The sequence below is a fragment of the Cavia porcellus genome, unplaced genomic scaffold (genome assembly GCF_034190915.1).
Source record: "Cavia porcellus strain 051 isolate PalLab524CR breed Dunkin Hartley unplaced genomic scaffold, mCavPor4.1 scaffold_13, whole genome shotgun sequence".
Taxonomy (NCBI): domain Eukaryota; kingdom Metazoa; phylum Chordata; class Mammalia; order Rodentia; family Caviidae; genus Cavia; species Cavia porcellus.
In genome coordinates, this window is record NW_026947496.1 from 11,785,664 (window position 1) to 11,797,839 (window position 12,176).

The 12,176-nt window shown below is 44.3% G+C and overlaps 1 protein-coding gene across 1 annotated transcript in view; it reads right to left on the reverse strand.

Moving 5' to 3' along the window:
• Window positions 1-315: 315 nt before the first annotated feature.
• F13a1 (coagulation factor XIII A chain) overlaps window positions 316-12,176 on the reverse strand; it is a 155,893-nt gene continuing 144,032 nt past the window's right edge. The window contains exons 14-15 of the mRNA XM_003468825.5: window positions 8,636-8,772; window positions 316-2,010 (exon numbers count right to left, since the gene is read on the reverse strand). Coding sequence (XP_003468873.2) covers window positions 1,857-2,010; window positions 8,636-8,772 — 291 coding nt within the window. The 3' untranslated portion in view covers window positions 316-1,856. The remainder of the gene's footprint in view (window positions 2,011-8,635; window positions 8,773-12,176) is intronic.

The window sequence follows — 12,176 nt, forward strand, 5'->3', positions numbered from 1 at the left end:
CAGCAGGCACAGGATCATCCATGGGAGATGTTTATGGAGGTTTTTCAGTTTCTGGAAGCTGGTACCTTCAGTCTTCCTTCAGTAAATGTGGTTAATAAGCATCTTCCTTCAGTAAATGTGGTTAATAAAATGCAGACGAGAAGTGAGGAAAACTAACTGGGCCATTAATACTTTTTAGTGTTACATTCTGTAAAGGACAAATGCCTGTCCTCCTGTCCATGGTGGCTTCTTCACCACTGAGGGCGGACAGTTTCTCAGACACCGTGAGTGGCTGTGTGATGCTCTGAAATTTCACAGCATTCACTTCCGCGCAGATGCAAATGTAATCAGGGTAACTTTATTTTAAGCATCTATTACATTCTCATTAATAACATACGAAGGTAAGCCAGTTAACAATCTAGCAAAATCCATTTTGTTTTAGGATTTGGTATTGAAAAGCTCGCAATGCTGGGGGATGCATGTGACTGGGATGCACTGGTAGAGGGGACTCACTGCCTGAAGGGTTAGTGCTGGAGGCTCAGGAAATATCTCAGAGGCTTAGAAATGTAGTTATGCAGGCTGCAGCATTGCATTCTGACTCCCCCACCCTCTTTCCCACTGTGTTTTTGTCAGTCATAATCTACCAACCTAAATCACACCAAAGCATTTCAATGGGAAATTAAGACCATCTATCCACCTTACAAATACATGCCAGTAGCTTTGACTGTTGGGCTCTTGGAGCATAACACAAAGGCTCCTGGCATCATTTGTCACTGGGTCAGCACTAGCACTGGCTATTGGTAAGACTGGGGCCATGGTACCTTTTGGCACCTGGAGGCTGAGCTGAAGTCTCAATGTACGCACTATGAAGGTGAAGAGGGCATCAGTACCTCAGTACCTGCCTGCCTGTGTAGAGTCTCATTGCTAAATCTGCCAGCTTTTCCGACCTGTTGGGTTTTTCCAGCTCTAAAAATGACCTGTGCCTGTGTCACTGCACAAAGGAGATGATTCTAGAGACACAGGAGAAGGGTACCCACTAATTAAGGAGAATAATTCCTCCTTCCTGCCGTCCCAAGTAAGCCTTATGATTTTCTACATCTGCATTTCAGAAAGGGTTAAATTAAGGGATGCTGATTCCCGCTGGTCAGGCTGCCTATCCCATGCACCGTAAAGCTACATTATTTAATAGACCCGAAGACCGCACCTGCTTTCTTCACACCTCCTAGGTGATTAAGTTTCCCACAAATGCAATTTGTTAATATGGGGCTGCATCTTCTTGCAAGGCGAAGCTGTGAAATTTGGCAGGAAGCTGCCTGGCTGCAGGTGCAAGATGAACAACCTTTCCCGGCTTTGCCAGGAGGAAAAATGATGTGTTCATTCCTGGGACCAAGATTCTAACACGGAGGGTGGAACCTGATTCCAAGAAATGAGGATAGAATTCTAAGGACCAAATCATATGCTCCTTTCCCTTGGCAGGAGGCATGTGTTAACCCCAAAAGCCTAAGTGGGGGATCAGAAATTTTAAATGAGGCCAGGTATTGAGCAGATCCTCCTGCTAAGGGAAGCTCTCTGATATTTGGAGTCACAGCCATGTGCAATGATAAATGATGATTTTTACTCATATGAGAGCTTAATTAGAGCTTAAAGTTAATTCTCAGAATCCTTGGAAGGGGTGATTCAAAACCTAACTTCCACACTGGATAGTCTGGATTTGGGAAAGTGTTTCTGAAATGCATGACATCCTTGCTCTGGGCCCTCCCAGTCCGTGTGGGTCTTCATGTCTGCTAAAGCAAGAGCTAACTATTTTTGCATTAGAATTTCCTTAGCCAATAATGAAAGGGGCCAAGTACCCGGGTCCATCTCAGCCCCCTGCACATTTAGGTGGAAGGTCGTCTTTGAATCTGCAAGTTCAGCTCGCCATACACGTGTCTCAGGGAATCACTGGTCATGCTGGCTATCAACTTCCGGGGACCAGAGACCCATGGCCGACATATTTCTTCCCATTCCACGGTGGCGTTGGGCTGGATTTCACTGAAAAGATGGGAAAGAGAGAGATTGGCAGATTCTGTTTTACTGTAGATTCCATTCTTCCTGCATCAGGAAGCAGGGAGGACCCCTGCCTGGCCACTTTTTACCTTGGTGGACAGTGGTTAGAGGACTAAAGGGCATCCTGGACTGATTCAGCAATTAGAAACGAGGGCCCTGTAGGAGGTGCTGCAGAGCTGGTCACTAACAGTATTACTGGGTCCTGGTTATTTCTGCCTGGGAGCACCTAGTGGTCTCCCAGTAGAAGTGACGACCTGGGCAGAGTCCCACCCAGCTACGAGGCAACCACACTCTAGTTTGACCTTAAAACCTCCACAGTAGCCTCATCTGTATGAATGATCTACCTCTAGCTCCCTCCTGGCATTTGAGTCTGGCTGGAATCTTCAGCTGCTTCTGCTATGGCCCTGACTTTCTAAGTAGCTGTTACCAGCTCCCACCAACCTTGTTTCCAGCTCCAACACCTGGACCATGACCCTGCCTGCTGCCATCTGAGTTTCTGAATCTTCATGCTTTGTAGTTCACAGCCCTATCTGACCACCACACTGGCTTCTCTCTATTAATGCATCTTTCTGCTACTTTTTATTGCCAAGGTCCTGATCTGCCTTGGCAATGGAGAGACCTTCTGTGGTTCTTGACTCTCCTCTTCCTCCTCAGAGCATTCTTGTATCTTCCCAAGTCTCATGGATAAGCCTTCTCCAGTGGATGACTGGGGAGGGCTGGGGAGATTTAGGCTTCCCTGGGGCACCTCTCACTGTTTCTCTCATATAATCCTGTGAAGAGACAATATGCAGGACTTGTACATGGGATAGTGCCTTGAGTAGGTATTCTGTGACACCTAGAGACTTATAACATGAAGTCATTTTTCCAGTATCATATAGCTGGGAAATGGGCTGAGATGGGCATCAATCCCAGGTTTATCTGGGTTACAAATTCCTGCCTTTTTTCTAACTCTACATTGCCTGTATACTGTACTATAGCCTGTAGACTGTAGCCTACAAAAAGATGCCTGTTCTGATCCCGTGATTACTTTCTCACAGTCTTTTGTTCCAGTATTGAGAGCTTTCTGAAGTGGCTGTGCCTGGAAGATTCTTGCTGTCCTCTCTGTGGTCTTTGGTAGTCTTTATGGGGTAGCCTGGCATGGAACCCTGAGATGGCCTTTAGGGAGAATTGTGAATATACACTACCATGAGGGTCTTGGAAAGGAAAAGGAGACCTGGCTGTTTTCATTGGGTTACTGAAGCATAGCCTGTCAGAATCAGAAAGGGCTTTAGAAGTGCCTTAGTCCAACAGTCACATTTTATAGGAGAGGGGCCAAGATCCAAGCTAACAGAATCTCCAAGGTCACAGAGGCAAATGGCCTGGACAGTAGAAGAACAGGAGTTGGAGCCAGATGCAGAATATTTCTAGATTCCTGTTAATAGAATGCAGTTTGTATTATTTGAAGTTCATAAAGTCCTGAATATTGGAAAGCAAAAATAAATGGTGGTAAGAAAGACTTGCACCATAGCAGAAGAACTGACTGCTCCCACCTTGAAACGATACAGGTGAATTTGCTCCATGGACCTTTGGACCATGCAGAGCTGGCTCCCAACACGGCTCTTTCAAATGTAACCTCTGCTTTTTTTTTTGTCTTTTTCCTTTTTATCGGTACCGGGGATCAAACTTATGACTGCCTGCTTGCAAGGCAGGTGCTTATGCCGCTGAGCTAAATCCCCAGCCGCCCCCCCCCCCCTTTTTGTCTAACCTCTGCATTTTCACAGTTCCTTCATGGTCACTGAAATTGGTACCTACTGGATTTGAATTCCAGTGAGCTTGGAGACGTAAAGCTTCACTAAATAGTTTCAGGTACTTAAAAGTTATGAAGATGAAGACACAATGAAGACTATCAAGTGGAAAAAGTTTTTGTTAATAGCATGGCCCCCTAAAGAACACTGTTACATAGAGGGTTTACTTAATGATTATGGCTGCCTGTCTGATGGAGCTATAGGAAAAAAAAAAAGGAAAATTGAGTGAATGTTTATCCCTTTTAAAAATCTGACACTGTTATCTAAACAGTGGGAAATGACGGGTGCTCATGTAATGAAATACTGTGTGGTGCTTACAAGCCCCGGGGTCTCGTGTCAGACACTCAGACTCAAAGTCTGGCTTTCCCACTTATTGGCTGTGCAGTCTCAGGCATTGGTGGTCTTTCTCCAAGCCTCAATTTTCTCATCTGCAAAATGAGGAGGGTGCAATGCTCAGCACAGCACCGATGTGAAAATGAAATCAAATGATTCCAGAAGGAGCACAGGGCAGGGCTGATATCCCTGAAGTTTCAGAAAGTACCAGCTGCTGGCATTACAGTCACACAGCTTCTTTGTTTACAAGAGGGCAACAGAGTGGTCCGGCTGCTTCTTCATCGATAACCTTTGCCAGATGAATTTGTTCTGTGACAACATTTTACCAAACTGTCATGTTACGGTGAGACTGAGGGAAGGTCAGTCCTTGGGCTCTGTGTTCCTCACCTAGGATTGGGTGGAAGGAGCCTGGTTTGCCTTGGTTCTTTATAAACATGGCTCTGAATTTTAACCAGTCAAATAAAAATCACATTCTGTGAAAAATGCACACATATTTAACATGTGTGCATATTTTTTCAAACCAAGTAAATTCACTTTATGACTCAGAGTTGGGAAAAGACGTTAACCTTGCCATTGTGTTTCTCACCTGTACAAAGTGGGCACTATTGGACAGGGTGAGGAGAAGGTGGGTGAGTTTATATTCACTTACAGTCTGGTAAGAGCCGAGCAATGTGGAAATTCTATTAGTGTTGTTATTATTATCACAATCCCTTCCGCCTTACAGTTATCAATGTAACTATTGGTTGCTCTGCCTAAACTTTCAGAAAGATAATTTAGTGAATTTTCTCCTGCCTGTATGTTGAAAGATAATTCTTCGTCTTTAATTTACAGTGATCAATTCAATATAAATATTGGTTTAAGATGCTAATTTCTCAAGAAACGTGCTATTTCCACTCAGGTGCATTCATTCTCTCCCCTCCTGATCAATCAGATGTACTTTTAATTTTATTTTATTTTAGTTTTTGGTACCAGGGATTGGACTCATGACCTCATGCTTGCCAGGCAGGCACTGGACTACTGAGCTGTATCCCCGGCCCCAATCAGAGGTACTCTGTGAAGCAGCCTTCCTGCATAGGGATCTGACCTCGGACCACATAATGTAGGTGACACCTCAAACACAAATGAAATCTGAAGCTGTACCTCATCTTTTGTTCTCGCTCATAAAACCAGCTGCATCGCGGTGCGTGGATAAGAAAATATGCCCACACGAAGATACACATGCATTTGCCTACAGATAAATGTGTACTAGGAAAAGAGGAAAAAATTATTTTCTCATTTTGGTAAGTGGAGTAATGTGTGAACAATTCTATTTCCTGGGGATGGATGCTGTGATAAATGATCCTCAGTAATGTGCTGAGCCATCAGGATACAGTGGCCATTTATCATCTTGAATGCATGCAGGCAAATGGGATTATTATTACAATAAACTGCAACTACCTATGGCTTGTCCAGCTCTTAGCTTCTGCCCTGCTTGAGAAACTTAAAGTTCAAAACCCAAATCACAAAATTGGGGAACTTTTTTTTTCCTTGAAATAACTCACTGAACCTGATCATTTTTTAAAAAAGAAAAATGAATCCGGAAGATGAATTATTTGATGTTCTGGAAGTACCAAGTGCAGAATGGTAAAAGCCAAGAAGAGTCTGGGGGACGGAATCTCCGAGCATCTGAGATAGGTGGGTGGCTGTGGGGCAAGAACGGGGAGTGAACCATCCCGGGGTGGCGCTGGTTTGCACCCTGAGTGAGGACAGAGACACAGCATTTCCTTCTTTGTTCCCATTTCTAATTCCCTGCTCACCAGTCCCTGCCCTCCAGGGTCTTTACTTTAGGACTGATGCCCCTTACCTTCTACATTCCACTCTGGTGAAAGGCATGGGTGGAACGATGGGGCTGGAAATTCCTTGACTATTTAAAAAAAAATCTGTGTCCTGCAGTCTTATAAAGGATTTTGGTTCTATGCAACTACACTTTTGAGAGGTCTAAGTTGTTACGTAGATCTGGCTCTCTTGGACCAGATCTCAGCACCACAGTGTGTGGTGAAATGCTTCCAATTATCTGACCAGACGGAAGTGGGATCTGGCTGGCTCAGGTCTTGGTTGTAGAGGTGTGTGCCAGAGTCAGGGGGAAGCAGAGAACACAGTGCTTACTTCAAAGCCCCACGCCTGTCCACCCCACCACACTATTGATCTCTGACTATACCTGAGAAATAGTTTTCTTTGCTTGGGGGATATTCCACCCTGGACCTGAACTCCCATAAGAGATTGGGGATGATTCTGCATTGAATGTTTATGCCTTCCCCAAATTCCTGTGTTGAATCCCTACCCCTCAATGTGACGGAGTCTAGAGATGAAGTTTCAAGAGACCATTAAATTAGATGATGTCATGAGAGTGGGGTCCTCACGAAGGGATTAGTGCCCTAGGAAGAAGAGACACAAGAAAGCTGGCTCTCCATCTCACGAAGACATGGAGAGGAGACAACACTCTGTAAACCATGAAGGGAGTCCTCTCGAGGAACCAATTGGTTGGACCCTCGACTTGGGGTTTCCCAGGCTCTAGAACTGTAATAAAGGTCTGTTGTTTAAGCTATCTTATCTATGATATTTCTACAGTAGCAGCCCAGAGTGCTGAAGACAGAGCACCTAGCTTCCTGTCTGTGCACCCCATCTGCCCTTACTCTGTGTGTTGGCGGTAAGTACTAGCCGCAGCCTATGTCAGCATGTGGGGCGCACAGCTTCTCTGTGCCTCCTCTGTGCTTTCCCTGCTTCAGCATCAGCCCGTCTGAGGGGACATCCACAGTGCACAGCATCTCCCAGTATCGCCAAGCTTTTACACATAGCCCTGTGGGAACACTCACCCAAACCTCAGCAGCTGTGTCGGTCTTGATCAGGGTAGATTCTGGGGTCAGCAATGTGGAAAGGCAGAGTGAGGCGGGGGAATGCTCACATGAAGCTTGTGGGGTTACTGTTGCAGTGGGATCAATTGGACACGGCAGGGGCTGTTTGCAAGAGGAAACCTGTTTCACCTTGCCTCAGAATTCTTTGCATCTGATTTGAGTGGGAGGCTGTGAGATGGGTGCGTGACACTGTCATTTCTGACAAAAGTGGGTTATTATTGCTGACCTCTTCCTCTAGCTGGGGTTGATTTCTAATGCAATTCTTTTTTCCCCTTGCAATTCGTTTTTTTCCTATTAGCACAGGAAAGTTGTTATGTCCTGTGCCTGAATTCTAAGAAAAACACTCAAATGATTTTCTCTGCTATATATTTCATCTGCAATAAGGCAACTCCTAAATGACAGGACTCGGACATTGTGAGCCTTATAGTTTGAAAGAAATAGAGTCCTCTGTGGGGAATAAAGCTGGTCTAGAAAGGGTAAGGTATTGTATTTATGCTGTAGCTTACAGAGTAGGCTCATTTCCATAAGGGGAAATTGGGGAAATTCCTAACATGTCTGGCATAGTTTCCAAAGTCCTTTTCTGTGCCATAGAAGGTCATCCACAGGAAATGAGCTGGATTGATTGATGCTGACAGGGACTTATTTGTGGTAGAAATGAAAGCAATAAGCCTCAGAGATTGGGATCCATTCCGGGTGTCACACTTTAAGGGGAGCTCTGACAAACTGGAGTCTGAGGGAGGGGGAGACAGTGGCACTGCGTTCCAGGTGAGAAAGATGAAGCGGGGCCAGGTATTTGGTCCCAAGTAGAGAGGGATCAAGGAAGATGAGACAGCTGTTTGCAGACATTTGAAAGCCATCAGCCACAAGACAGATGGGCTTTATTTTGTGTCAGTACAGATAACAGAATTAGCATCCCTGGTAAGACAAAATGTAAAAAAGATCTGTTTTCCTACAATTACAGCTACCTGACAATGGAATTGGCCCTCCTGTTGGATGAGAGTCTTTGTCAACAAGAAGCCACAAAAAAAGACCTGGAGGGCACAATCTGATGGTGCTGGGTTTGGGAGAGGCTGCATTGCATTCCTAATATTACTAATATTAGCTCTAGAGGAAGCAAGTCCTAAAACTCCTCAGGCTCTACCAAAAGAATTGCAAATAAAAGCAACTGTTATACATAGTGATTAGATGGCGACGTCAAACAGGTAGAGCTGGAGAGAGAAAGCTTATTAAAGGGGTATCTTTCAGCATCATATTCTATGCACTGTACATACATACTGATACTGAGGACTTTGGAGAGTTGATACACGACAAGGTGGTGTGTGACAGTGGTTGAAACTTGGGGCGAGGAATCAGCAACCTTGCATCTGAATTTCAGTTCTACCTTTATGAACTGTGTAAATGGAGAGCAAACCAATTGCTTTCTGAAGTCCTAAATTCCTCAGCTATAGAAAAGCAATGCTAACTGTATCTGTCTCATTGGGATGGGTTTAAGGTTTCAAGTGCTGGGCAAACTAATCCTATTTTTACCCTCCGCCCCACATACATGGTCCATTAGAAATTGCAGCTTCTCAGATATTCTACTGGGGATGTCACTTCACTTACCGGAACATTTTCCTTTTGGGTTTTAACACGCCAGGACCATCTAGGTATATCCAGATGTTTTGTAGAGTTTCCTTTAAAGGGTTGGTGAACTCAACGGTGACAACCATGTCAGAGCCAACCATTGCAGCACCTCGAGTCTAAAGAAGGGTCAAGGGAGCAAAGAAAACAGCACATCAGTGGCAAGAAAACCTGTTCTGCTTCCCTGACTCCTTCACTATTTTCATTTTTGCTAAAGGTCTATATTGCCTTTATGTTTTGGCAATGTGACCAGTGCGAGTGGGAGAGCATTTTGCTTTGATTGGGGAATACCTACTGCGAAAAAGATGGAAAATTACTAATTAGCAGCACAGTCTCTTCCTCATTATAAAACCACCCTAATTAGAGCTCAGGTTAACGGCTGTGGCCACTGGTGGCTCTCCATCTGCAGGAGGTGGATTTGGTATAGCAACAGATTTGCTTAGTGAAAGTGGCCAAGTGAACTCTGCTTCAGGAGAGGATGCAAATTTCTACCAGCACATGAGGGATTCCTGAGTTCAAGGGGTAGCAGACCCTCAGAGCGGGTGCTGTCTTACTTCTGGACACCTGAGAAGGAGCTCTAAGGAAGCAGAGCATCCTAGTGTTGACCTTGAGGATAAGGACAAGGGATTTTTCATCTCCAGCCATGACACAGTTCAGGAGGGTGGGAGGCCAGGAGGACAGATGGCTGTTGTGGATGAGCTGACCCATCACAACTCTCAAAAGTATCCAGAATTTACAAAGCGTCACGTAAGACAATCAAGTTGGTATCAGCTTTGACAATGGCACTGGAGCCTGGGGTGACTCGCTTGAACTTTCTGAGACTCAGTTTTTTTTTTTCTAAAGTGAGGCTGCCATTCAGTGGAGTAACCTTGTAAAATGCTATTGTCATTATTATCATTATCATTATTATTATTACTACCCTTTGTTGCAGGCTTTCTCTGCGCCACACTCTTGGAGCTGTGTGCTTTCCCAACACAAACTCAATGTGTTAGAAGATGGCCGGGTGGCTGCTGGACTTGTTTGTTTATTGGTCTATTAATGTAAAATGGGAGGATGTGTATAGGTCAATTGAGAACAAGATAACAGTAATGATGAGGATATTTTTTCCCTCCTAAGAAAAGGTGAAATAAAAATGCATATACAGTAGCCTGCAGGTGTAACTCAAAGGCTCAGTACATTATAGCACATGATATGCTTTTAGAGTAGCGATGCTCAGGGCAGTTTTGGCTTATTTACCTGATATTTCAGTCCACTTTTAACTCCAATAGCAACCTAGTGCCCAATAAATACTTCAGTTAGGTGAACTGTTTAAAATGGAATTTACTGGTTGCTTGAGTTTTCTGTGTAACAACACAGCCATTATCGTATCTTATTTTATTATCTAGTGTGTAATAGAGGAGGTTCCACAAGAAAATAAGAGTTTCTTAGGAATGGAGGAAAAGAAGATTTCCCAGAGAAGTGGACTCTTTCTTACTGGCCCTATAATCAAGAACAAAATATTATGACTTTACTCTTCAAGTCAGTTTGTGACTAAATTTATGTCTATGGGGAAAATGAAGATTTCCATGAATTCTCTATGTTTATTCCATTCTTGTCCTGTCTCCTGGAGGCAGGGAGCAGGTGGAGTGCTGAGTTCAGGGACAATGCCAATGGGGCAGACAACGATTGTGCTGGTGGCAACAGCAGGGACATCTGGACAGCATGTGCTGGACATGAAAGTTAGGGAGGGCCTCAGGTAGTGGGAACTTTAAAATTACAGAAGTCGCCAACCGTTGCAGATTATGAGATTAGAGTACTGGGGTATGGGGTCTATAATTTGTGTACTTTAATAGGAGACCATGGCATATGTGAGCCTATAAACTGTGTTCTTAAGTATAGTTACCTACGTTAGGTGCATAGATTCAACACATATTGGTAATGAATACCTCTCTTGGATACATACTTCTGCTGTCACATTCTAGTCTGATATCTTCCTTAAGCACCCTGTGGATCACTAAGGACCAGTTGAGAGTGTATGGTCCACACGTGTTCTCATACAACACGCAGGCAGGGTCTGCGCCAGATATTAGGGACTTGGGACCACGATGATAACACAACAGTAGTTATTCCCTTAATTAGGCAAAGGATTTGGAGGCAAGATCATAGCGTTGGCATCTTGCTTTATGAAAAAGAAAAAACTGTGATTCAGAGCAGTGAATATCTCACCTGAGAATCTGCGGCTACTGATCAGGAAGGGACTCAAATTCAGGTCTGTCTAACTAGGGAGCCTGGACTTGGAGCCCAGGATTCCAAGGCCAGAGGAGCTGGAAAAGCCAACAACTCAACAAGATCAACCCAAACCATTTTGCTGTGAGACCCCGAATGCCAGGTGAAAGTGTGGGAGCTTTCCAAAAAGGTGGGGGCAGTGGTGGGTTTGGAGCCACCATGATGAGGTAGGAATAAACAGAGTTCACTGCAGGAGGAGGCAAACTAACAAATGTGCTGGGCACGAACCAGGAGTTACTTTCTTGCTGCTGGGGACACTGACTGTGGATGGATCAGCCTGGTTTGAAGGCTATCAGTGCTGGTAGTTAAGGTCTAGACAAGGGTTTCTCAGTCTCAGCATGACTGACATGCGGGGCTGGGTACACTTTTGCAGTGAAAGTGTGTCATGTGCAATGTTTAGCAGCGTCCTTGACCAATATCACCCCCCATACTAAACACGACAGCCAAAAATACATCCAACAATTACCAAATAGCCCACAGGCAGCAAAACTGCTCTCAACCTAGAGATCCTGACTGTGTTTATTTAAATGTTGGAGGTATAAACGTGCTTTGGGGTACCATGTGTCTTTGGTTTAATTTTTCAGTGTGTGCATTACACTTTCACATATTAATTTTTTCAAAGGCTTTTGAATGAAAAAAATACAAAATGAAAATAACACTTACAAAAGCTCTCTAGATTGGAAAAACCGAGGTTGCTCCAGAGATGCTATGGGCAAAAGTGCTCCCTATGAGGACTTTGATTCTTTTTGGAGAAAGTACCATTTTGGAAGTGCCTACCTTCTCCCTGGCACTCTACAACAAGTATGGGCACAAACTCCTTAAAAATACAGCTTATTACCTCCAACCACCCTTTCTCCATGCAGACATGCATAGCAACACACACAAGATGGATACAGCAAGGGTACGGACAGTTAGGGAATTCACTGTAGTGATTAACTTCACTATGAAGTTCATCCAAGGTGCTCTCATCCAAGGTGCTCCACAAACCCCAGCAGACCTGCTCCCCAGGCAGATTCCTATGCATGGAAGGCAGAGTGTACCCTTTCAGGCCACTGATGACTAACTATGACAGGGAATTTTAGTGCAGGTGGTGTATCCTGCATCTGAAATGCTTGGGACCAGAAATTTCAGTTTTGGAATTTTTCAGATTTTAGGATATTTCCATAGATTTGACCAGGTAATCATCTCTAGTGTGAAATACTCCAACATCCAAGACTTTTTCAGCAACTCAGAAAGTTTGGCTTTTGTATTTTTGGTT